At 41.2% G+C, this 26,784-nt stretch overlaps 1 protein-coding gene across 1 annotated transcript; it reads left to right on the forward strand.

The window, feature by feature from the left end:
• Positions 1 to 68: 68 nt before the first annotated feature.
• Positions 69 to 26,764, forward strand: LOC123998963 (ran-binding protein 3-like). Its single transcript, XM_046304255.1, has 16 exons — positions 69 to 111; positions 13,676 to 13,731; positions 13,912 to 13,948; positions 18,766 to 18,852; positions 18,942 to 19,019; positions 19,184 to 19,249; positions 19,442 to 19,537; positions 19,722 to 19,819; positions 21,473 to 21,558; positions 21,672 to 21,747; positions 21,887 to 21,983; positions 22,128 to 22,252; positions 22,448 to 22,568; positions 22,785 to 22,927; positions 23,263 to 23,449; positions 23,917 to 26,764. Exons 1-16 carry the CDS (start codon positions 90 to 92, stop codon positions 23,961 to 23,963), a joined length of 1,422 nt encoding a protein of 473 aa, XP_046160211.1. The 5' UTR covers positions 69 to 89; the 3' UTR covers positions 23,964 to 26,764.
• Positions 26,765 to 26,784: the final 20 nt, after the last annotated feature.

The raw sequence follows: 26,784 nt of genomic DNA on the forward strand, positions 1-26,784 counted from the left end.
GACTCCCCCGAGAGGTAGTAACATTTATTTGTACAGCCATAACGCGCATGTCTACCGCTGAGTATTGTGGGTGTCAGTAAGGAAGTAAAATGGCGGACCTGGCAAACGAAGGTAAGGAATCGCTCAGGGAGAAAGATAAACAAATCTAATGAATGAACCACAATAGCGAGTGAATGTTGCCCAGACAGCTTCGGGACTGTCATCAGATGTGCAGGGAATGCTCCGTTGTGTTTGCAGCTCGATGTGGAGGCAGCAGTTTGACTAAACATTAGCTTACGTTAGATCCCCGGCCTTTGCTGGCTATATTTTACAGGGATGTGGAGTGGGGGGCGGCGGTCCGAACCGTGTGGCACAACCGGGGGAGGGGAGGGACAGTTAACTTTTTGAAAATATCACATTTTTACAGAACTAGCTAACATAAGCTACCTACCAATATATCAGCATGTTTTTGTAGTTAGTTAACTAGACAAGAAAAGCAAACTAATTAAATACTCACGAACAATAGAAATCACATCTGGGTCACATGTGGGAAACACCGGGTGGAATTTGTCTCCTCGAATAGCCTTTTAAAACCTCCCACCATCTCAATGTTGCTTGATCTACTATGTTCAAAAACTAGCTAATGGCAAACGCAGGCAACAATGGCTTTGTCCGACCGTAGCTAGTGTTTTGCATGGCGGTGCTGTTTACAGATAGAAGTTCAGAACTAGGTCCTTGTTCTTGCTCATTGCCGGAGGTTACAAGTCACAGGTGTCTGACCCATTGTAACGTTAGGCCCTACAGACTACATGTTCCAAATTCAAAGCGTAAGAAATGTACTGTACTAGCCTAATGACATAACAGGATTAGCAACGTGCTACACTAGCTATATGGTTTTGGATGACTTTGATATATGGGATCAAGTCAATCCATTTTATGTAGCTAACAATGCAACTCTGTCTCAGAGCATTTCGTATTATTCTGTACATATCTCAGAGCGTTTAGTATATGTTACGTTTTGCTTGGTATGTATTAATTTATGGATGTGTATCACCCATTCGTATGATATGAATTACAAATTGTGTTATGTTATGAATTACACATCTTATGTTAAGAATTTGCAAAATGTATGACATGTTATGAATTACATTTATATTTTTACATTTGAATTTTTTATTTTTTTTCACCTTTATTTAACCAGGTAGGCTAGTTGAGAACAAGTTCTCATTTGCAACTGCGACCTGGCCAAAATAAAGCATAGCAGTGTGAACAGACAGCACAGTTACACATGGAGTAAACAATTAACAAGTCAATAACACAGTAGAAAAAAATGGGCAGTCTATATACAATGTGTGCAAAAGGCATGAGGAGGTAGGCGAATAATACAATTTTGCAGATTAACACTGGAGTGATAAATGATCAGATCGTCATGTACAGGTAGAGATATTGGTGTGCAAAAGAGCAGAAAAGTAAATAAATAAAAAACAGTATAAAAACAGTATGGGAATGAGGTAGGTGAAAATGGGTGGGCTATTTACCAATAGACTATGTACAGCTGCAGCGATCGGTTAGCTGCTCGGATAACTGATGTTTGAAGTTGGTGAGGGAGATAAAAGTCACCAACTTCAGCGATTTTTGCAGTTCGTTCCAGTCACAGGCAGCAGAGTACTGGAACGAAAGGCGGCCAAATGAGGTGTTGGCTTTAGGGATGATCAGTGAGATACACCTGCTGGAGCGCGTGCTACGGATGGGTGTTGCCATCATGACCAGTGAACTGAGATAAGGCGGAGCTTTACCTAGCATGGACTTGTAGATGACCTGGAGCCAGTGGGTCTGGCGACGAATATGTAGTGAGGGCCAGCCGACTAGCGCATACAAGTCGCAGTGTTGGGTGGTATAAGGTGCTTTAGTGACAAAACGGATGGCACTGTGATAGACTGCATCCAGTTTGCTGAGTAGAGTGTTGGAAGCCATTTTGTAGATGACATCGCCGAAGTCGAGGATCGGTAGGATAGTCAGTTTTACTAGGGTAAGCTTGGCGGCGTGAGTGAAGGAGGCTTTGTTGCGGAATAGAAAGCCGACTCTTGATTTGATTTTCGATTGGAGATGTTTGATGTGAGTCTGGAAGGAGAGTTTGCAGTCTAGCCAGACACCTAGGTACTTATAGATGTCCACATATTCAAGGTCGGTTGAAAATCATGCATTTGGTTTTACTCGCATTTAAGAGCAGTTGGAGGCCACGGAAGTCGCTCTGGATAAGAGCGTCTGCTAAATGACTTAAATGTAATGTAATGGAAGGAGTGCTGTATGTCATTGAAGCTCGTTTGGAGGTTAGATAGCACAGTGTCCAATAACGGGCCGAAAGTATATAGAATGGTGTCGTCTGCGTAGAGGTGGATCAAGAGCAACATCATTGATATATACAGAGAAAAGAGTCGGCCCGAGAATTGAACCCTGTGGCACCCCCATAGAGACTGCCAGAGGACCGGACAGCATGCCCTCCGATTTGACACACTGAACTCTGTCTGCAAAGTAATTGGTGAACCAGGCAAGTCAGTCATCCGAAAAACCGAGGCTATTGAGTCTGCCGATAAGAATATGGTGATTGACAGAGTCGAAAGCCTTGGCGAGGTCGATGAAGACGGCTGCACAGTACTGTCTTTTATCGATGGCGGTTATGATATCGTTTAGTACCTTGAGTGTGGCTGAGGTGCACCCGTGACCGGCTCGGAAACCAGATTGCACAGCGGAGAAGGTACGGTGGGAATCGAGATGGTCAGTGACCTGTTTGTTGACTTGGCTTTCGAAGACCTTAGATAGGCAGGGCAGGATGGATATAGGTCTATAACAGTTTGGGTCCAGGGTGTCTCCCCCTTTGAAGAGGGGGATGACTGCGGCAGCTTTCCAATCCTTGGGGATCTCAGACGATATGAAAGAGAGGTTGAACAGGCTGGTAATAGGGGTTGCGACAATGGCGGCAGATAGTTTCAGAAATAGAGGGTCCAGATTGTCAAGCCCAGCTGATTTGTACGGGTCCAGGTTTTGCAGCTCTTTCAGAACATCTGCTATCTGGATTTGGGTAAAGGAGAACCTGGAGAGGCTTGGGCGAGGAGCGGGGGGGGGCGGAGCTGTTGGCCGAGGTTGGAGTAGCCAGGCGGAAGGCATGGCCAGCCGTTGAGAAGTGCTTATTGAAGTTTTCGATAATCATGGATTTATCGGTGGAGACCGTGTTACCTAGCCTCAGTGCAGTGGGCAGCTGGGAGGAGGTGCTCTTGTTCTCCATGGACTTCACAGTGTCCCAGAACTTTTTGGAGTTGGAGCTGCAGGATGCAAACTTCTGCCTGAAGAAGCTGGCCTTAGCTTTCCTGACTTGACTGCGTGTATTGGTTCCTGACTTCCCTGAACAGTTGCATATTACGGGGGCTATTCGATGCTATTGCAGTCCGCCACAGGATGTTTTTGTGCTGGTCGAGGGCAGTCAGGTCTGGAGTGAACCAAGGGCTGTATCTGTTCTTGGTTCTGCATTTTTGAACGGAGCATGCTTATCTAAAATGGTGAGGAAGTTACTTTTAAAGAATGACCAGGCATCCTCAACTGACGGGATGAGGTCAATGTCCTTCCAGGATACCCGGGCCAGGTCGATTAGAAAGGCCTGCTCACAGAAGTGTTTTAGGGAGCGTTTGACAGTGATGAGGGGTGGTCGTTTGACTGCGGCTCCGTGGCGGATACAGGCAATGAGGCAGTGGTCGCTGAGATCCTGGTTGAAGACAGCGGAGGTGTATTTGGAGGGCCAGTTGGTCAGGATGACGTCTATGAGGGTGCCCTTGTTTACAGAGTTAGGGTTGTACCTGGTGGGTTCCTTGATGATTTGAGTGAGATTGAGGGCATCTAGCTTAGATTGTAGGACTGCCGGGGTGTTAAGCATATCCCAGTTTAGGTCACCTAACAGAACAAACTCTGAAGCTAGATGGGGGCGATCAATTCACAAATGGTGTCCAGGGCACAGCTGGGAGCTGAGGGTGGTCGGTAGCAGGCGGCAACAGTGAAAGACTTATTTCTGGAGAGAGTAATTTTCAAAATTAGTAGTTCAAACTGTTTGGGTATGGACCTGGAAAGTAGGACATTACTTTGCAGGCTATCTCTGCAGTAGACTGCGACTCCGTCCCCTTTGGCAGTTCTATCTTGACGGAAGATGTTATAGTTGGGTATGGAAATCTCTGAATTTTTGGTGGCCTTCCTGAGCCAGGATTCAGACACGGCAAGGACATCAGGGTTAGCAGAGTGTGCTAAAGCAGTGAGTAAAACAAACTTAGGGAGGAGGCTTCTGATGTTGACATGCATAAAACCAAGGCTTTTTCGATCACATAAGTCAACAAATGAGGGTACCTGGGGACATGCAGGGCCTGGGTTTACCTCCACATCACCCGCGGAACAGAGAAGGAGTAGTATGAGGGTGCGGCTAAAGGCTATCAAAACTGGTCGCCTAGAGCGTTGGGGGCAGAGGATAAGAGGAGCAGGTTTCTGGGCATGGTAGAATATATTCAGGGCATAATGCGCAGACAGGGGTATGGTGGGGTGTGGGTACAGCGGAGGTAAGCTTGTTTAGCAGACACATTGTGAGTGCAATAATTTTCATATTTGTTCGTACTAGGTGGCTAACGTTAGCTGGGTTCAGTTATCTAAAAGTGTTACGGTTAGGGGAAGGGTTAGCTAAATGCTAAGTAGATGCTAAAAGTAGTTCAAGTTGCTAAAATGCTAATGTTGTCTGTGGTGAGATTCGAACTCGCAACCTAGACATTCGCGTCATACGCCCGCTCCGCACCCAACTTTCGTTCTTGTCTTAAGTAACCGTCTGTCTTATGTAACTGTACCAAACGTAACATATCATACTAATTTCCTCGTCTTTGATTTACATTTACTATGTTTACATCTAGTCTGAGACCAGGCTGAGCGATGATGCCAAATTTGAACAATTATCCCAATGTGAATAGATATCTTGTTGAGCAGGGCCAGTTTTGAACAGTATCTATCGCTTGAATGTGCAATCTACTCAGCTGCACATAATGCCTCGATCAGACGAACAGTGTCATTGCGTTTTGGTACACCAGCAGTACATTCATTTCCAATGGAACGCTGCGTTTGCCTTGCAGCATTGTGTTGCAAAAGCAGTGTGTGTCGTTTGCATAAAACTGTAAGTGTAGACTTGACAGAAATGGTAGCAAAAGGTGATTGTTGAATTTTGTTGCACACAAATCCAGTAATAATTTTGGACTACATGGATGAGCTTGATACTGCAAAATGTATTACTCGGCATTGATGCCATGACTGTCGGTCTTTATTATACATTTGATCTTAATTGTTTTGCACTGACTGCCTTGCACTGGCTCTATGCACACTCACACATACTACACTGACACTCCAACACACTCCTTACACTCACACACACAAAACACACGTGCGTGTTGACCCCAACACACACGCAAACAGGGTGTTTCTCAAAATGCATACTACCATGCTTCGAGCATGAGAGGGTGGGAGTATGAGTCCAAATCAAAGTATGCGAAATGGAGCACGGAGGGCACTTCTCAAATGCGTATTCCGTTTGTACATATTTTGAAGATTGAATCGATGCAACCTTTAATGGAAATTATGTGAAGAAATATGACACAACCATGTAAAAATGACCAACATTTTCTTGAAATCAATGGCAGCCATTATTTCAGCTGAAGTGAGAGAAAATACACACTGACTTCGGAATGGAATTCTGCCTATTCACATCTTATATGTTGCCTGACTACAATATTGTATCTTAATATGTTAATAAATACACGCTGTGTTAATTTTGGCATGGTTACCTGCCTACAATACCCACTGTAGTGTGCGTAGGTCGTAAACCAACATTAAGTCAATAGAGCTAACTGGTCTAGCTACTAGTGTTAGCTAGCCAGATAGCCACATATAATTGTTAGCTAGCTAACCAAAAATGGACATCTACCTTTAACATTGGTTTTTAGGTCATTATTGACTAGCTAGCTAGATTACAACTTCCATACAGTAACAGTCAAAAGTTTGGACACACCAACTCATTCCAGGGTTTTTCTTTATTTGTACTATTTTCTAAATTGTAGAATAAAAGTGAATACATAAACTATGAAATAACACATGGACTCATATACTAACAAAAAAAGTGTTAAACAAATCAAAATATATGTTATAGATTCTTCAAAGTAGCCACCCTTTGCCTTGATGACAGCTTTGTACACTCTTGGCATTCTCTCAACCAGCTTCACCTGGAATGCCTTTCCAACAGTCTTGAAGGAGTTCCCACATATGCTGAGCACTTGTTGGCTGCTTTTCCTTTACTCTGCAATCGAACTCATCCCGAACCATCTCATTTGGGTTGAGGTCAGGTGATTGTGGAGGACAGGTCATCTGATGCAGCACTCCATCACTCTCCTTGATCAAATAGCCCTTACACAGCCTGGGGGTGTGTATTGAGAACCACATATGCGGATATCATCCGTTCACCTACACAAAGACACAATGATTGGAACCAGAAATATCAAGTTTCGACTCATCAGACCAAAGGACAGATTTCCACCGGTCTAATGCCCATTGCTCGTGTTTCCTGGCCCAAGCAAGTCTCTTCTTTATTATTGGTGTCCTTTAGTAGTGGTGCAGCAATTCGACCGTGAAGGCCTGATTCACGCTTTCCCCTCTGAACAGTTGATGTTATGATATGTCTGTTATTTGAACTCTGAAGCATTTATTTGGGCTGCAAGCTGAGGCTGGTAACTCTAATGAACTTATCCTCTGCAGCAGTGGTAACTCTGGGTCTTCCTTTTCTGTGGTGGTCCTCATGAGAGCCAGTTTCATCATTGTACTTGATGGTTTTTGCGACTGCACTTCCTGAAATTGTCCGCATTGACTGACCTTCATGTGTTTCTCTTATTTGAGCTGTTCTTAAATGTTCTTACCATAATATGGACTTAGCGCTATTTGCTAAAAGACCATCTTCTATATACTACCCCTAACTTGTCACAACACAACTTATTGTCGCAACGGCTCAAATGCATTAAGAAGGAAAGAAATTCCACAAATTAACATTCCAGGTGACTACCTCATGAAGCTGGTTGAGAGTAGAGGTCGACCGATTAATCGGAATAGCCGACTAATTAGGGCCGATTTCAAGTTTTCATAACAATCGGAAATCGGTATGTTTGGGCACCGATTTGACCTTTTATTTAACTAGGCAAGTCAGTTTAAGAACACGTTCTTACTTTCAATGACGGCCTAGGAACAGTGGGTTAACTGCCTTGTTCAGGGGCAGAACGACAGATTTTCACCTTGTCCGCTCGGGGGATCCAATCTTGCAACCTTACAGCTAACTAGTCCAACGCTCTAACCACCTGCCTCTCATTGCACTCCACGGGGAGCCTGCCTGTTACGCGAATGCCGTAGAAGCCAATGTAAGTTGCTAGCTAGCATGAAACTTATCTTATAAAAAGCAATCAATCAATCATAATCACTGGTTATAACTACACATGGTTGATGATTTACTAGTTTATCTAGCGTGTCTTGCATTCCATTTAATCAATGCAACGCTGGGGGATGATTTAACCAAAGCGTATTTGTGAAAAAAGCACAATCGTTGGACGACTGTACCTAACTATAAACACCAATGACTTTCTTAAAATCAATACACAGAAGTATATATTTTTAAACCTGCATATTTAGCTAAAATAAATCCAGTTTAGCAGGCAATATTAACCAGGTGAAATTGTGTAATTTCTCTTGCGTTCATTGCAAGCAGAGTCAGTGTATATGCAACAGTTTGGGCAGCCTGGCTCATTGCTAACTAATTTGCCTGAATTTTACATAATTATGACACAGCATTGAAGGTGTGATGCCACCCGTTAGATAAAATACTGAACGGTTCCGTATTTCATTGAAATAATAAACGTTTTGTTTTTGAAATTATATTTTCCGGATTCGACCATATTAATGACCAAAGGCTTGTATTTCTGTGTGTTATTATGTTATAATTAAGTCTATGATTTGATAGAGCAGTCTGACTGAGCGATGGTAGGCAGCAGCAGGCTCGTAATCATTCATTCAAACAGCACTTTCGTGCGTTTTGCCAGCAGCTCTTCGCAAGCACAGCGCTGTTTATGACTTCAAGTCTATCAGCCTAATGTCTGGTGTAACTGATGTAAAATGGCTAGCTAGTTATCTGGGTGTGCACTAATAGCGTTTCAAACGTCACTCTCTCTGAGACTTGGAGTAGTTATTCCCCTTGCTCTGCAAGGGCTGCGGCTTTTGTGGAGCGATGGGTAACGCTGCTTCTTGTGTGGCTGTTGTCGATGTGTTCCTGGTTCGAGCCCAGGTAGGGGTGAGGAGAGAGACGGAAGCTATACTGTTACACTGGCAATACTATAGTGCCTATAAGAACATCCAATAGTCAAAGGTATATGAAATACAAATGGTATAGAGAGAAATAGTCCTATAAATACAATATTAACTACAACCTAAAACCTCTTACCTTGGAATATTGAAGTCTCATGTTAAAAGGAACCACCAACTTTCATATGTTCTCATGTTCCGACAAGGAACTCAAACGTTAACTTTTTTACATGGCACATATTGCACGTATACTTCTCCAACACTTAGTTTTTGCATTATTTAAACCAAATTGAACATGTTTCATTATTTATTTGAGGCTAAATAGATTTTATTGATGTATTATATTAAGTTAAAATAAGTGTTCATTCAGTATTGTTGTTATTGTCATTATTACAAATATATATATTTTTTAAATCGGACGATTAATCGGTATAGGCCTTTTTTTGGTCCTCCAATAATCGGTATCGGCGTTGAAAAATCATAATCGGTCGACCTCTAGTTGAGAGAATGCCAAGATTGTGCAAAGCTGTCATCAAGGCAAAGGTTGGCTACTTTGAAGAATCTCACATTTTAAATATATTTAGATTTAACACTTTTTTTTGTTATTTCATAGTTTTGATGTCTTCACTATTATTATACAATGTAGTAAATAGTACAAATAAAGAAAAACCCTTGAATGAGTACGTGTGCTGGTACTGTATATCTAGCTGATAATTATGAGGTAAAACATTTGCTTTGTGTACATTTTGTTATGTCTCTATTGTGGCATTGTCCTGGCTGGAAGAAGGTTCAGTGAATGTGGAGATACAGCGTGAGGTAATACATTTGAGAAGCACTCCCACTACTGTAATGTTTTATGTGTTCTTCACACTCTCGTCCTCACAAAAACGTACCAGAGAATGTCCTCGGAGTATGCACTTGGAGCATGAGTGTGGAGTACGATAGTATCATATTGAGAAACACCCATCGACACACGTTCACACTTCACATATGCTGCTGCTACTCTGTTTATTATATGTCCTGATTGCCTAGTGACTTGTACCCCTACCCACATGTACATACTGTACTACCTCTACTACCTCGTACCCCTGCACATTGACTTGGTACTCCTTTTCTCTTGCCTCGTTATTGTTTTATTGTCACAATTACATTTTTTCTTTAGAAATATTTGTCTTGTTTTTTTAACCTTGCATTGTTGAGAAAAGGCTCGTAAGTCAGCATTGCACTGTAATGTCTACACCTGTTGTATTCGGCACATGTGACCAATACAAATCTATTTTTATTTGATCTAGGCATAATAGCACAGCCATCGGATGTCCAAACTTTCTACTGGCTCTCTACTCTGTATTTCTTTCTGATTTCACCATCCCAAAAATACTACGACTTATTTTAACACTTCTCTTCAGTGCATGCTTGTTCATTCAAATGTGTGAGATTTAAGATGTGAAATTGAAGGTCGTATGGCTAGCTTCAAAATAAGAGGCTTAGACAGTAGGCCCTATGTGAATAGCTAGAAGACTAATGAGATTAATACCTATAGCCACTCTTTGCTCCAGAATGCCACTGTGTTTCTCTGGAGTTAGTCTATTTGACAGCTGCTCCATTGACAGACACTGGAACTCCTATTCCATTTTGTGAAACCCTCTCACTTCTCTTCTGTGGCCTGGATTCCTTTCTCATTTCGTCAGATGCACGAGGTCATAGGAGACGTGTTTGCTATTTGAATCTGCGACAGTCATTGGACGAAGCCTATCACACACACATCATTCATTTCTATCCGTTTCTAATTTCAATCAAATGAGAAGAATAATCAGGTGTTTTGGTCTCGACAACTTGTCCCCTTGCTGAAACTCATCTTATTTTCCTTCTGTTCTTAGCAGGAAGAATGTGAGATGTTCAGTTTGTGATGGTTAGAGCCAGAGGTAGGGATCAAAATTGACAGCATGGACAAGGACAAGGGTGAGTGGAGATGGATGAGGCCTTTATGCTCAGTGGGTAGGTGACCCAGAAGCAAAACCAGGTTGCACTCGATCTTACTTTAATAAGATTTAATGAGAATGTTTTGGTCCGAGGTGGATCTTTGTACGTTTTTTCCAAATAATTTTGCCTTGTTAAAGATAGTTTAGGTGCAATATTGTGCAGGCCTTTTATCTTGTCCAACACCCGAGTTCCGATGATGTGAGCAAGTGTCACCTCACTGATTTCTAGATAAGTTATTCTCTCATGGTAAAGAGCTGAGGCTATATGCTGCCTGAAGTAGATTAGGTTATACTGGACAAAAATATAAACGCAACAATTAAATTTATTTTACTGTGTTAGAGTTCATATGAGGAATTCAGTCAATTGAAATAAAGTCATTAGGCCACAATGTATGGATTTCACATGACTGAGAATACAGATATGCATCTGTTGGTCACAGATACCTTAAAAAACAATGGGTCTCAGGATCTCGTCACAGTATTTTTGTGGTTTGAAATTTCCATCAATAAAATGCAATTGTGTTCATTGTCCTTAGCTTATGCCTGCTCATACCATAACCCCACTGCCACCATGGGGCAGGTTGGCATCAGCAAACCCACACAACACACACATGTGGTCTGTGGTTGTGATGCCGTTTGGGCATACTGCCAAATTCTCTAAAACTATGTCGGAGGCGGCTTATCGTATTGAAATTAACATTCAATTCTCTGGCAACAGATCTGGTGGACGGTCCTGCTTGAGACATCTGTGGCATTGTGTTGTGTGACAAAGCTGCACATTTTAGAGTGGCTTTTTATTGTCCCCAGCACACGGTGCACCTGTGTAGTGATCATGCAGTTTAATAAGCTTCTTTATATGCCACACCTGTCAGATGGATTGATTATCTTGGAAAAGGATAAATGCTCACTAACAGGGATGTGTACAACATTTGAGAGAAATAAGCTTTTTGTGCGTATGGAACATTTCTGGGATCTTTTTTTTTCTGCTGATGAAACATGGGACCAACACTTTACACATTGTGTTTATATTTTTGTTCAGTGTACAGTACGTTGTATTTTAACAACAGACATTCATATGAACACACTGAAATAACTAGCCTAGTCAGAAAGGCTATAGAGTACATTTCAACAGGCTAAATATAGGCTAGAGTGTGAAGGATATATCAAGTTTAACCCAGCATTGTGACACATTTTTATTAAATCAAGGATGTGCAGTTTGTTTTATCCACTTCATTAATATGATCAAGTAAAAATGCCATCAAGTTTATTTTGTGACGAAGCAAATCCATTGTGTCCTTTTGGTTTTCATAAAAAGGGGAATGTTTCATTGCCATATCACAGATAATAGCAATAGTGTGGTTGGAGCCCTCAATGTAATTATGCAAAAGTTCTCGTCAAAGGCCTTGCAGTGTGCATCCACCATGCATGTTTCACACCTAGAGGGCAAATGAGCAATGCCAAGCCATCACAAGGCCTTTTGCCTCAGCCGGGGACAAATAACCACACAAACCGGCAAGCTAAAACACACACTCACTCACTCACTCACTCACTCACTCACTCACTCACTCACTCACTCACTCACTCACTCACTCACTCACTCACTCACTCACACACACACACACACACACACACACACACACACACACACACACACACACACACACACACACACACACACACACACACACACACACACACACACACACACACACACACACACACACACACACACACACACACACACACAGACACACACACACACACACACAGACACATTGATGCCACACACAGACACACTTTCAAATTCTTCATACACACAGTTACTATTCTGTTTATTTTCTACCCTAATTGCCTAGTCACTTTTACCCCTAACTACATGTACATATGACCTCAACTACCTCATACCCCTGCACATTGACTCGGTCGCGGTACTCCACATTTTTTAAATGTAATTGTTGCTAATTTTCTTAATTTTGAACTCTGCATTGTTGCTCATAAGTAAGTATTTCACAGTAAAGTTTACACCTGTTGTATTTGGCCCATATGACAAATATAATTAGATTTGATTTACTAGGCCTACATATTGAAAAGCAATTTCTTTTTTGGTTGGAACCAAAAATCTCAAATTTGGACTCATCAGACCAAAGGACAGATTTCCACTGGTCTAATGTCCATTGCTCGTGTTTCATGGCCTAAGCAAGTCTCATCTTCTTATTGGTTTCCTTTAGTAGTGGTTTCTTTGCAGAAAATTTACCATGAAGGCCTGATTCACACAGTCTCCTCTGAACAGTTGATGCTGAGATGTGTCTGTTACTTGAACTCTGTGAAGCATTTATTTGGGCTGCAATTTCTGAGGCTGGTAACTCTAATGAACTTATCCTCTACAACAGAGGTTACTCTGGGTCTTCCTTTCCTGTGACGGTCCTCATGAGAGCCAGTTTCATCAAAGCACTTGATGGTTTTTGTGACTGCACTTGAAGAAACGTTCAAAGTTCTTGAAATTTGCTGGATTGACTGTCCTTCATGTCTTAAAGTAATGATGGAATGTTGTTTCTTTTTGCTTATTTGAGCTGTTCTTTCCATAAAATGGACTTGTTTGGTAAAATATGACCATCTTCTGACTTGTACTGTATCTGCTTAATATCAGCTTTTACTGTTCAGTGTCAGTAGCTAGGCACATCTGCCTTCTCAGCCTTCTAAATCAGGCTTTGCTGCCCTTTCTGTTCTGCATTTTCACGTACCTTGACAATCTCACCTTCACCATAGTTCAACAGCTTTCTTTCTGTCATTTTATTGTCTTTAAAATGGGTGCTTTCCTCCTTTATACACATTACTGATGTATCATTTCAACAAAATGACATTGAACTGCTATGTAATAGACATTGAATTGTCGTCTGCCCGGTGGGTAGAGCCTCCTCAATTAAGTTATGACTTGGGTTCTAATTATAGCTTGGGGAAAAGATTTACTAGGTCCTGGCTGAGGTTCTATCAAAAGCTTTGTGGGCACTGACCTTGACAGGGAGTCCACTTACACTGACTTGGATGCCTGAGCCCTGAGGTGTATTGTGTTATGGGGAAGGTGAAGTAAGTGCACAGTTAAACAAAACTTGTCATGGTTTCACTTTGGCCTAACCTGCGTGTCTTTGTCAGCTCTGTAGAATTCTACTGGTAATATTTGTCTAGAAATGCAGACAAGGCTCATAGTAGGAGAGGTGTTTTTATAGACAAAGTGAAGAGACATCCATCATAAAGCTTTTGCCCAAAGATGTGCAAAATGAGATCTCCAACAGTGACACATCTGATTTCTCTTACAGAGAAGCATGCCATAGCCCCACCAGTGTTTGTGTTCCAGAAAGATAAAGCTCAGAAGGTGAGAAACACTCTTTTCATACCTCTTCTGAAAATGTAAACAGTGTGACGGCATGCTATGGAGCGGACTTGCCTTCACACTGACTCGATCATTTCCTCGGTTTCCTCTGTCTGAATGTCTGTTATGTTCTTCCTATCTTTCTTCCTCTATCTCCATCTTTCTCTGTCAAACCCTTAACAGAGATCAGTAGAAGGGTCCAGTGCGGAGGATGGAGAAGGTAAGGATGAGGAGGGTAACCAAGCAGGTTCTGGTACTTTGGAAATTGAAAATGTCTGTCTTATATTTTGCACTGAACAAAAATATAAACGCATCAATTTCAAACATTTTACTGCGTTACAGTTCATATAATGAAATCAGTCAATGAAATTAATTAATCTAATCTATGGATTTCACATGACTGGGAATCTAGATATGTATCTGTTGGTCACAGATACCTTTAAAAAAGGTAGGGGTGTGGATCAGAAAACCAGTCAGTATCTGGTGTGACCACCATCTGCCTTATGCAGCGTTACACATCTCCTTCGCATAGAGTTGATAAGACTGTTGATTGTGGCCTGTGGAATGTTGTCCCACTCCTCTTCAATGGCTGTGCGAAGTTGGTGGACATTGGTGGACATAGGAACGGTCAATATTGAACAGAGCATCTCTAACATGCTCAATGGGTGACTGTCTGGTGAATATGTAGGCAATGGAAGAAATGGGAAATATTCATCTTCCAGGAATTGCGTACAGATCCTTGCGACATGGGGCCGTGCCTTATCATGCGGTGATGGCGGCGGATGAATTGCGCCGAAATGGGCCTCAGGATCTCATCACGGTGCATTTAAATTGGCATCAATTAAATGCAATTGTGTTCGTTGTCTGTTGCTCTTGCCTGCCCATACCATAACCCCACCGCCACCACGGGGCACTCTGTTCACAACGTTGACATCAGCAAACAGCTCGCCTACACGCTGCCTGGCATCTGCCCGGTATGGTTGATACCGGGATTCATCTGTGTGAGGAGCGTACTTCTCCAGCGTGCCAGTAACCCACAGAAGTCTGTTACAATGCCGAAAGGCAGTCAGGTTTAGACCTTGCGAGGATGACAAGCACGCAGATGAGTTTCCCTGAGATGGTTTCTGACAGTTTGTGCAGAAATTCTTCAGTTGTGCAAAACAATAGTTTCATCAGCTGTTAGGGTAGCTGGTCTCAGATGATCCCTCAGTTGAAGAAGTCGGATGTGGAGGTCCTGGGCTGGTGGGGTTACACGTCGTCTCGGGTTCTGAGGACGGTTGGACATACTGCCAAATTTTCTAAAACAACATTATATATTCTGGTGGACATTCATGCAGTCAGCATGCCAATTGCACACTCCCTCAACTTCAGACATCTGTGGCAGTGTGGTGTGATGACTGCACATTTTGAGTGGCCTTTTATCCCCAGTACAAGGTGCATCTGTGTAATGATCATGCTGTTTAATCAGTTTATTGATATGCAACACCTGTCAGGTGGATGGATTATATTGGAAAAGTAGAAATGCTCACTAATAGCAATGTAAACAGTCGGTGACTAAAATGTATGTGTATATATATATATTTGTGCACAAAATTTGAGATCAATATTTGCGTGCGTATGGAACATTTCTGGGATCTTTTATTTCAGCTCATAAAACAAGGGACCAAGACTTTACAGTTTAAGTCGGAAGTTTACATACACTTAGGTGTATGGGCAGCAGCAGAGAAGCCTAGTGGTTAGAGCGTTGGTCTAGTAACCGGAAGGTTGCAAATTCAAACCCCCGAGCTGATAAGGTACAAATCTGTTGTTCTGCCCCTGAACAGGCAGTTAACCCACTGTTCCTAGGCTGTCATTGACAATAAGAATTTGTTCTTAACTGACATGCCTAGTTAAATAAAGGTTAAAAAAATAAGGAAAAAAAAGGTTGGAGCCATTAAAACTCGTTTTTCAACCACTCCACAAATTTCTTGTTAATTAACAAACTGTAGTTTTGGCAAGTCGGTTAGGACCTGTACTTTGTGCTTGACACAAGTAATTTGTCCAACAATTGTTTACAGACAGATTATTTCACTTATAATTCACTGTATCACAATTCCAGTTGGTCAGAAGTTTACATACACTTAAGTTGACTGTGCCACGAAACAGCATGGAGAATTCCATAAAATAATGTCTTGGCTTTAGAAGCTTCTGATAGGCTACTTGACATAATTTTTGTCAATTGGAGGTGTACCTGTGGATTAGAGGTCGACCGATTATGATTTTTCAACGCTGATACAGATCATTGGAGGACCAAAAAAGCCGATACCGATTAATCGTCCGATTTAAATAAAATTAAAATAAATAAAATACATTTTTAAAAGCACTTTTTTATTTTTTATTTGTATTAATAACAATTACAACAATACTGAATGAACACTTATTTTAACTTAATATAATACATCAATAAATTAAATTTATCCTCAAATAAATAATGAAACATGTTCAATTTGGTTTTAATAATGCATCAACAAAGTGTTGGAGAAGAAAGTAAAAGTGCAATATGTGCCATGTAAGAAAGCTAACGTTTAAATTCCTTGCTCAGAAAATGAGAACATATGAAAGCTGGTGGTTCCTTTGAACATGAGTCTTCAATATTCCCAGGTAAGGAGTTTTAGGTTGTAGTTATTATAGGAATTATAGGACTATTTCCCTCTCTACCATTTGTATTTCATTAACCTTTCACTATTGGATGTTCTTATAGGCACTTTAGTATTGCCAGTGTAACAGTATAGCTTCCGTCCCTCTCCTCGCTCCTACCTGGGCTCGAACCAGGAACACGTTGACAACAGCCACCCTCGAAAGCAGCGTTACCCATGCAGAGCAAGGGGAACAACTACTCCAAGTCTCAGAGCGAGTGACGTTTGAAACGCTATTAGCACCCCACTAACTAGCTAGCCATTTCACATCGGTTACACCAGCCTCATCTCGGGAGTTGATAGGCTTGAAGTCATAAACAGTGCAATGCTTGACACACAGCAAAGAGCTGCTGGCAAAACGCACGGAAGTGTTGTTTGAATGAATGCTTACGAACCTGCTGCTGCCTACCACCGCCCAGTCAGATTCTTGTATGCTTGTATGCTCAGTCAGATTATATGCAACGCAGGACACGCTAGATAAACTAGTAATATCATCAACCATGTGTAGTTAACTAGTGATTATGATCGATTGATTTATTGTTTTTTACAAGATAAGTTTAATGCTAGCTAGCAACTTACCTTGGCTTACTGCATTCGCGTAACAGGCAGTCTCCTTGTGGAGTGCAAGGAGAGGCAGGTGGTTATAGCGTTGGACTACTTAACTGTAAGGTTGCAAGATTGTATCCCCCGAGCTTACAAGGTGAACATCTGTCGTTCTGCCCCTGAACGAGGCAGTTAACCCACTGTTCCTAGGCCGTCATTGAAAATAAGAATGTGTTTTAACTGACTTGCCTAGTTAAATAAAGATTAAATAAAAAAAAAATGGCCAAATCCGTATCCAAAAATACCAATTTCCGATTGTTATGAAAACTTGAAATCGCCCCTAATTAATCGGCCATTCCGATTATTCGATCGACCTCTACTGTGGATGAATTTCAAGGCCTACCTTCAAACTCAGTGCCTCTTTGCTTGACATCATGGGAAAATCAAAAGACATCAGCCAAGACGTCAGAAACAAAAATTGTAGACCTCCACAAGTCAGGTTCATCCCTGGGAGCAATTTCCAAATGCCTGATGGTACCACGTTCATCTGTACAAACAATAGTACGCAAGTGCTTGGCCACACAGTGGTCCTTCTGTAGCTCAGTTGGTAGAGCATGGCGCTTGTAACGCCAGGGTAGTGGGTTCGATCCCCGGGACCACCCATACGTAGAATGTATGACTGTAAGTCGCTTTGGATAAAAGCGTCTGCTAAATGGCATATATTATTATAAGTATAAACACCATGGGAACCCACAGCCGTCATACCGCTCAGGAAGGAGACGCGTTCTGTCTCCTAGAGATGAACGTACTTTGGTGTGAAAAGTGCAAATCAATACCAGAACAACAGCAAAGGATCTTATGAAGATGCTGGAGGAAACCGGTATCTATATCCACAGTAAAACGAGTCCTATATCGACATAACCTGAAAGGCCGTTCAGCAAGGAAGAAGTCACTGCTCCAAAACCGCCATAAAAAAGCCAGACTATGGTTTGCAACTGCACATGGGGACAAAGATTGTACTTTTTGGAGAACTGTCCTCTGGTCTGTTGAAACAAAAATAGAACTGTTTGGCCATAATGACCATCGTTATGTTTGGAGGAAAAAGGGGGAAGCTTGCAAGCCAAAGACCACCATCCCAACTGTAAAGCACAGGGGTGGCAGCATCATGTTGTGGGGGTGCTTTGCTGCAGGAGGAACTGGTGCACTTCACAAAATAGATGGTTCATGAGGAGGGAAACTATGTGGATATATTGAAGCAACATCTCAAGACATCAGTCAAGTTAAAGCTTGGTCGTAAATGGGTCTTCGAAATGGACAACGACCCCAAGCATACTTCCAAAGTTGTGGGAAAATGGTTTAAAAGGACAACAACGTCAAGGTATTGGAGTGGCCATCACAAAGCCCTGACCTCAATCCCATAGAAAATTTGTGGGTCGAACTGAAAAAGCATGTGCGAGCAAGAAGGCTCCCCGTAACGTTTGACCCAAGATAAACAATTTAAAGGAAATGCTACCAAATACTAATTGAGTGTATGTAAACTTCTGACCCACTGGGACTGTAATGAAAGAAATAAAAGCTGAAAGAAATCATTCTCTCTTCTATGATTCTGACATTTCACATTCTTAAAATAAAGTAGTGATCCTAACTGACCAAAGACAGGGAATTTTTACTAGGATTAAATGTCAGGAATTGTGAAAAAGTGAGTTTAAATGTATTTGTCTGTCGTGTATGTAAACTTCCTACGTCGACTGTACATGTTGAGTATATTTTTGTTCAGTATAGTTACTTTGCTAATCTTTGCTCGTTCTGTCTCCTCCAGACTCTGATAAAGATGAGAGTAGTTACTGTCCCCCGGCCAAGAGGGAAAGGACATCGTCACTAACACAGTTCCCACCCGCACATTCAGGTAATGGTACATTTTGTTTAATTAAACGACTTTCCATAGTTTGTGGAGAAAGGGTGTGTACTCATGTTATTTATCTTTATCTTATGCAGTTTCTAAGAACAATGTGTTCATGCCATCCAGTTTCTGTCAGTCCCCGACAGGAAATAATCATTCAGATTCAGAACCTGGTGAGTTATCTTAAGATCTCCTTTTCAACCTAGTTGATATTTGCATGATAAGGAAAACTACCCTTGAAGAATCCATTTTTTTATAAACAAATTTCTGGCTTAGCTTCCAGCTATCTCACGTTCCCTCTCTCTTTCTCCCTCTTTCTCTGTTCTCATGTCAACAGAGGAGAAAACGGTTGGGTTTCGCCTGAAGCCTCCCACCCTGATCCATGGACAGGCTCCTAGTGCAGGTGGGTGCCCTCTCTCGAATCAGTCATGTTAGTTCCTAGGGCTGGGTTTTGGGGGTCTAGTATACAGGCTAAGTAACAGGCATAAACACAATGTACAAAACATCACAATAAGAGTGCAAAAAGATGTCCCTTCTTTGTCTGGCTTTGGTCTGTCCAGAGCCTTATATTTAGTCCAAGTATAATGTGTTGCAGGTGTCCCGAGCCAGAAACCCAAGGAGCAGCAGCGCAGTGTACTACGACCAGCAGTACTGCAGGCCCCTCTGGCCACCAAATCACTAGCCCAGACCGGTAAGCACACTTTCAAGACGGATTAACCTTAGTCTTCAGATCCTCTCAAACAAACAGCTGTACTACTTTGTTCTGTTCTGCGATGGCCATTCTCCTTCAGCTTCCTTTCATCTCAATGTGCTTCGACAAAACATTCGTTGAAGGTGAAAGAAATCCAACCAGTCTCTTCTTGTGGTCCTGATAGGGTTGAACAGTGGTACAAATGGAGTGGACAGGTCATCAGAGGGTCTACCAGTTACCCAGAACGACACAGAGAATTGTGATGACACGACCACGTCACAGGTAGGCCGAGAGGTGAAAGGGCGTCAAAAGTTTGGACACACCTACTCATTCAAGGGTTTTTCTTTATTTTTACTATTTTCTACATTGTAGAATAATAGTGAAGACATGAAAACTATGAAATAACACATATGGAATCAGGTAGTAACCAAAAAAGTGTTAAACAAATTTTAGATTCTTCAAAGTAGCCAGCCTTTGCCTCCATGACAGCTTTGCACAATCTTGGCATCTCTCTCACCTGGAATGCTTTTCCAACAGTCTTGAAGGGGTTCCCACATATGCTGAGCACTTGTTGGCTACTTTTCCTTCACTCTGCGGTCCAAATCATCCTAAACCATCTCATTTAGGTTGAGGTCGGATGATTGTGGAGGCCAGGTAATCTGATGCAGCACTCCATCACTCACCTTCTTGGTGAAATAGCCCTTACACAGCCATGAAAAATAAATGATAGTCCCACCAAGCACAAACCAGATGGCATGGCATATCACTGCAGTATGCTGTGGTAGCCATGTTGGTTAAGTGTGTCTTGAAAGCTAAATAAATCACTGATAGTATCACCATTGCTCGTGTTTCTTGGCCCAAGCAAGTCTCTTCTTAATATTGGTGTCCTTTAGTAGCAGCAAATCGACCACGAAGGCCTGATTCAAGCAGTCTCATCTGAACAGTTGATGTTAAGATGTGTCTGTTACTTGCGACTGCACTTGAATAAACTTTCAAAGTTCTTGAAATTTGCTGGATTGACTGACCTTCATGTCTTAGTAATGATGGACTGTCATTTCTATTTGCTTATTTGAGCTGTTCTTGCCATAACATGGAATTGGTCTTTTACCAAATAGGGCTATCTTCTGTATAACACCCCTACCTTGTCACAACACAACTGATTGGCTCAAATGCATTAAGAAGGAAATTAATCCCACAAATTCACAAGACACACCTGTTAATTGTAATGCATTCCAGGTGACTGCTTATAAAGCTGGTTGAGAGAATGCCAAGAGTGTGCAAAGCTTTCATCAAGGCAAAGAGTGGCTACTTTGAAGAATCTATAGCATATATTTTGATTTGTTTAATACTTTTTTTGGTTACTACATAATTCCATATGTGTTATTTATTAGTTTTGATGTCTTCACTATTACTCTACAATGTAGAAAATAGTAAAAATAAAGATAAATCTTTGAGTAGGTCTGTCCAAACTTTTGACAAGTACTGTATATAGTTATCAAGCGAGTTCATAACAACAAAAACACAACAGGACAAGACACAAAGGCAGGTTTTATGCTTGAACATTCATTTTGGAATTTTCATGACTGTCTCTCGCTGCTTTAATCTTCTTTCAAGGAGAAGAAAAGCGAGAGGGATGAGAGCAGGACAGGAGGAGGGAAAACGGATCCTCCTGTGGAATACACAGTTGTATTTGGCCAGAATGTCAGAGCCAAGCTGACATTGAATAGTTAACTAAAGTGCATGTCATATGGAATACTTTTCAAAGATGTTGTGAAGTGCTCTGGGCTTTGCCTCATACCTGACAAAAGCCCACTGGGTGTGTGGGTAAATCACAATATAGCAGCCTCTTGTGGCCTTGCAAGCTTTGTTACATTCTTTTGATCGGTTCCTTTATTGTTATGTGTCTGATCCTTACCCTTTTCTCCATTGGTCTAGGTTGAGCAAAGCAGTGAACAGAAAGGCTCTACATCAGCAGAATCAGGGGAAACCAATTATTTCCTACAATACAGAAGCACTCCCAGGTTAGCCGTTTATGGATTCTGTTGACAATGGATATGATCAGTCATCTGTTTTATTAGGCTACTCTTTCATCTCCCCTATCTAAAATCCTTTCTCCTGTATGTTTCCCACCCAGCTTACAGAAGGCTGAGAACAAGGCTGATGACGGGGATAAGTTTGTGTTTGGACAGAACATGTCGGATCGTGTCCTGGTAAGACTTGCTCTTTGTGAGGCTAATCTAGTCATCTTTTATCACTGTTTTTTTCTTCTACCATTTGTCCCTCTTCCAACTAATGATGGCATCCACAAAGTTGTGTTAAAGCATGTTGTATAACATTCTTGTTTTGCAGAGTCCGTTGAAATGTGAACAAGCAGCCGAGGGCAACAGAGATCCCCCCACCGCCCCGCCCTGTGAGCTCCTGTCAAAAGACAGCAGCCCTGATAAAGGTGAGTAAATAAAGACCATACTGGATATGAAATGAATGTTAAGAGGCTTATGTAATGGCAATGCAATGAAGGAAACACCTGGCTTTTTTCAGGCCCCTACTATGTGACAGTGTTTGAATGCGGTTTTGGTTCTCATGTTTATAGATAACAATGTGACAGAGTCTTTGGAGGAGTCGGCGGCGGCCTACACCAAAGCCACAGCCAAGAGGTGTTTGTTAGAGAAAGTAGAGGTCAGAACTGGAGAGGAGTCGGAGAGTAACGTTCTTCAGGTATGCAAGAGGTTTCCTACGTGTTAGGTGTTTAATTGCTTGATTTCAATGTCAGAGAATGTTTGTAGTTCACCATGAAATTGAGCAATTGTTGATTGATAGTTTTGTGTTTACATGTCTCCCCAGACAGTTGGAAATAGGCTGAAATGGTCCATGGTCATTCTCTGACACTGGCATGTTTTTTTGTCACCTTAGGTCCAGTGCAAGTTATTTGTGTTTGACAAAGCTTCCCAGTCTTGGGTTGAGAGAGGCAGAGGACTGCTAAGGCTCAATGATATGGCTTCCACAGAGGAGGGATCGTTACAGTCCAGGCTGGGTACAGTCATTAATCATGAATTAATCATTAGTCATGAATCAAATCATATCAACAATTTAGTTAATTTAAAAATCTCAATACACTTTACTGTCATGCCACACTGCCCTGGATTGTATCGTATGATTCTATGGAGTTGTTTTTGTACATCTGTCAAAATGCAACTCCCATTTGAAGGTATTACATTGGTTATTCTATACATTGTTTTCTGTGCTGTAGTGATGAGGACCCAGGGCAGTTTGCGTCTGATCCTCAACACCAAACTGTGGCCTCAAATGCAGACGGACAAGGCCAGCGAGAAGAGTGTCCGCATCACAGCCATGGACACTGAGGACCAGGGGGTCAAGGTCTTCCTCATATCGGTATGAGAAAGACCACATTAGTTATAACTAGAGATATATATTTAAGAGTGTTTGACCCACTTTTAGAATGTTTAATATTGTTATTATGCTTTCAGTTACAAAGAATAGTTTAAATATTCCCCATATAATGTTAATGGGGAACTAACATGGCTTGCCATAGAATGTTGAAGTGTCATGTAAATGCATCAAAACACAGAAACTGCATTGGCCCAACTCTCTAAAAACATGGCTCTGGTTATTACATAGTAATGACACTGACAGTGGTAATAGATGTTGAGTATATCTAACACTTCCAGAACATCCAGTTTAGTGCTGATGTGTCATTTCTGTTCCAGGCAAGCTCTAAGGACACAGGGCAGCTGTACGCAGCGCTGCACCATCGTATTCTGGCCCTGCGGAGCCGCTCAGACCAAGAGCCAGAGCCCAGGGTCCCCATCCCAGATGGCCACATCCCTCATCCCCAGTCTAACGGGGAGGATAGTGATGAGGACGAACCGCTCACACCCACTGCCAACACTACAGGTAAACTATATAACCCCTTAGCCTAGCTGTTACCCCAAATTTTCCAATCACCACAAACCGATCTGAAGACCTCTTACTGTGATTTTTCAAAAAAGTGATCTAATGATATCCTGGAAACAAACTAATGGTCCAAAACTGTTATCTGGAAGTGATCTGGGAAAAGTTGTCTGGTTGTCCAAGAATGTTATCTGGACATTACCCCTAACGGTCCAACAAATATTTGAAGGTCCAAGTAAGTGACCTTCGACACCCTCGCTGATGGTTCAAGGAAGTGATCTGGGTGTCTTTGAATAGGACCCTTGCACTGTTTCCTTGGATGTTGTGAAGCGTCTTGAATTTCCCTTATTTCATGCAAGCAAAACATATCTGTCCCATTCAAAAAGCCCAAGAATGTAATTTAAAACACTATTTGATTGGACTGCCCTAGTCTATCTATCACTCACCAGGCCTGTCTCTCCTCTCCCCAGAGGGTCCAGAGGCCCAGTCCTGCGGGAGTGGGAGTGGGTCTTCATAGCACCTGCCCCCCTTCATCGGCTCACACACTGCAGTCAGGACCACCTTACAGACCCCTCCATGGACACCTCAGGCTAGCATCTCCCCAGTGGTCTGAGGTCACAGTGGAGCGCCAGGAAGTATCCTATGCAGGTGTTACTAAGTTAACTCTGCAGTTCACACTCTGGATTCACAGTTTATCTGGGATGGATGGTCTTTTTTGTTTAGTATTTGTCTTCTTTTTTTTAACCTCTAGAACTGGATTTTGGGGGGAGTGGGGGGGTTGTTGTGAATTGGATGCTCATCATATTGATGAGTCTGAGGGAATGAGAAAGCAGTTTTCTTCTCTATCTGATATAAGTACATTCTAAATAGTTTGCTGTTAAAAATGGGACTTTAGCCACCTTGCAAAAGAACAGACCTCAGGCACTTCAGTGGGGCTTGTATTTTGTTCAGCGAGGTAAAGATTGAGTTGCCTAGCAAATATTTGTTTATAAAGTCTTTTTTTTTTCACTGAGTTTTGTCATTGAAGAGTGTCTGAACTCTTACTTCAAGTTGTATTTTTCTAAGGCAAAATGCTTGCACACACTCTAGCTAGGATTAGTCCGTCAATACCACCTCTGGCCACTGTTAGTTTTTAGTCTGTCATCCACATTGTCATTTATTTTTTTACCACAAATCGGTTGAATTTAATATCCCTTGTGCAAACACCTGCTTTGATGTTCGTAGCCATAAAATATTGAATTAAATAGTGGGATTTACCTGTGTTCATGATTATTATTATTACTGGTACATTACGTTTTTATTGATAGTTAATATTATGGACTTTGCTTTTGAAATTCATGCGAAAATGAACTAATTCTGTAAATAAGAAAGCTTGTTGGATTTGATCATTTTACAACAGGTTTGCACCATGACCCCAAAGTTTACCCTGAATATAGCCGTTAGATTTGTTTGTTTCAAATATATAAACATTTTTTAGATAGATCAGATAAATATATATGTTCTCAAAATATATATATATATATATATATATGGAAGAAACCCTTTCTATGTTTGAGTGGTTTACAATTATGTAATTAGTTTTAAATAAGTTCCAATCACAAGGCTTTGTGTATAACATCCACAATCTCAGAATCATATAAGACCATTGCAACAACAACAAAATCCCTATTTTTTTCATGCGATCAGAAAGGCCCATATGATCACTTTTAGGTTGGGGTGTTGGCATTTGGTCATTATTTGCATCTGTCCTAAACTTGTTTGACATCAAAACCCTACAAAATGCACATATACTCTCAGAACAGCGAATGCTGCCATTTTATTCAAATAGCTATAGACATTGGAACAGGTGGTACTACGCACACAGGGTACAGTATTTTTCACCAATAATCTGGTGCTGAGCCCTCTATTCCTTTGTTAAATAGATGGCTCTGGTCTGGTGTATTTAAAACAAACAGCCCTTAAAGAGACATAGATGCATAATGTAATATTTTCTTCAGTGAAGTGTAGTTCCTCTTGTTTTAAGCCTTTTTCTTCCTCATCGTTGGAATGAGTAATATTTCTAAGTTGTATTATAGCGTTCTACTTTTTCATTTACTACAAGCCTTTGATGTGAAAAAAAATATTTTAATTAACAAAAAGTATACTAAGAAAAGTTTGAAACAAAAAAAAACAGGCATGTAGACATATTATTGGTTAAAATGTATAAATCCTGTAATGTATATTATTGAATAAGCAGCCTTTAAAGGAATAATCCACTCAAACTTTATTTAGGTAATTGTCATTTTACTGTTGATAATGAAACAAATTCCAAAATATAGTTTGAGTAGATTACTCCTTTTAAGTGTAAAAAAAGGACAACTCCTTATTTAGTACTCTTCTTCACTGCAGTCTATAGAAACCTCACCGTGTAATGTGCTCCGTAAAATTGTGTTCTCTCCATTTTTCACATTCTGCTTGTGTAGCTACAAACAGGACTATTCCTAATGGCCCAGTTTTTAAAAAGTTATCTGGGTTTCGCCTATCAGATAAGACTAGAATGAATAGAACGGAAGTCCCCATTCAAGTCAATGTTTTGTCCATTCTATTCATTCTATTTCTATGCATTTAATCCTATCCGATAGGTAAAATCTAGATAACTTCAAAAGAAACTGGGCCCTGGACATGAATGTATGGCAACTTGTCTCTATATAAAGGGCCAGGGACTGACATTCTTCAGCACTTTTCCTTCTCTGTGATATTTCTCCCATCAATATGAATTGTTTTAATGTTCGTAAATGCACATGAACTGGGGCTGTCCATTGATTAATTGGCAAAGGTGGTTGATAATGAAGTGTTGAATGTTGTTTACATTGGGGTTGTTGATGGTTATTTGTTGGGGAGTGACTGTAAGACCGATATACACTTTTGTTCATGTTATATTTTTGTTGCTGAAATTTCTGTCATGTCTGCTATAGTTCCCTTAAAACATCTACCTGTTTTTTTGTTATTTTTTTGTTATGCCTGTTGTTGTTCCATAACCCGGTGCTATTTTGTTGCATTTCCTATCACTATACAAGTCAATGTTGATATTCTGTTAGATCGAGATCAAAACAGTCCATCTTTGAATGGACGTTGAGTGAAGAGGATGTTATGAAACCTAGTTGACATGGATGGGCCCTTGCTGCTATTGTACAAGAGCATCTGTCTCATACTGTATCTGTGACTGGAATATGTTTTCATAGGAACATGTCATCTGCATTGGCCTCTTAACATGCCATTAACTTCAATATATTAGGTGATAGTTTACAGTAGTGGCATTGCTGCTTGTTGTGATTGATCCAATACAACGCAGGTGTGTT

Source organism: Oncorhynchus gorbuscha, linkage group LG02, assembly GCF_021184085.1.
Source record: "Oncorhynchus gorbuscha isolate QuinsamMale2020 ecotype Even-year linkage group LG02, OgorEven_v1.0, whole genome shotgun sequence".
NCBI classification, from domain to species: Eukaryota; Metazoa; Chordata; class Actinopteri; order Salmoniformes; family Salmonidae; genus Oncorhynchus; species Oncorhynchus gorbuscha.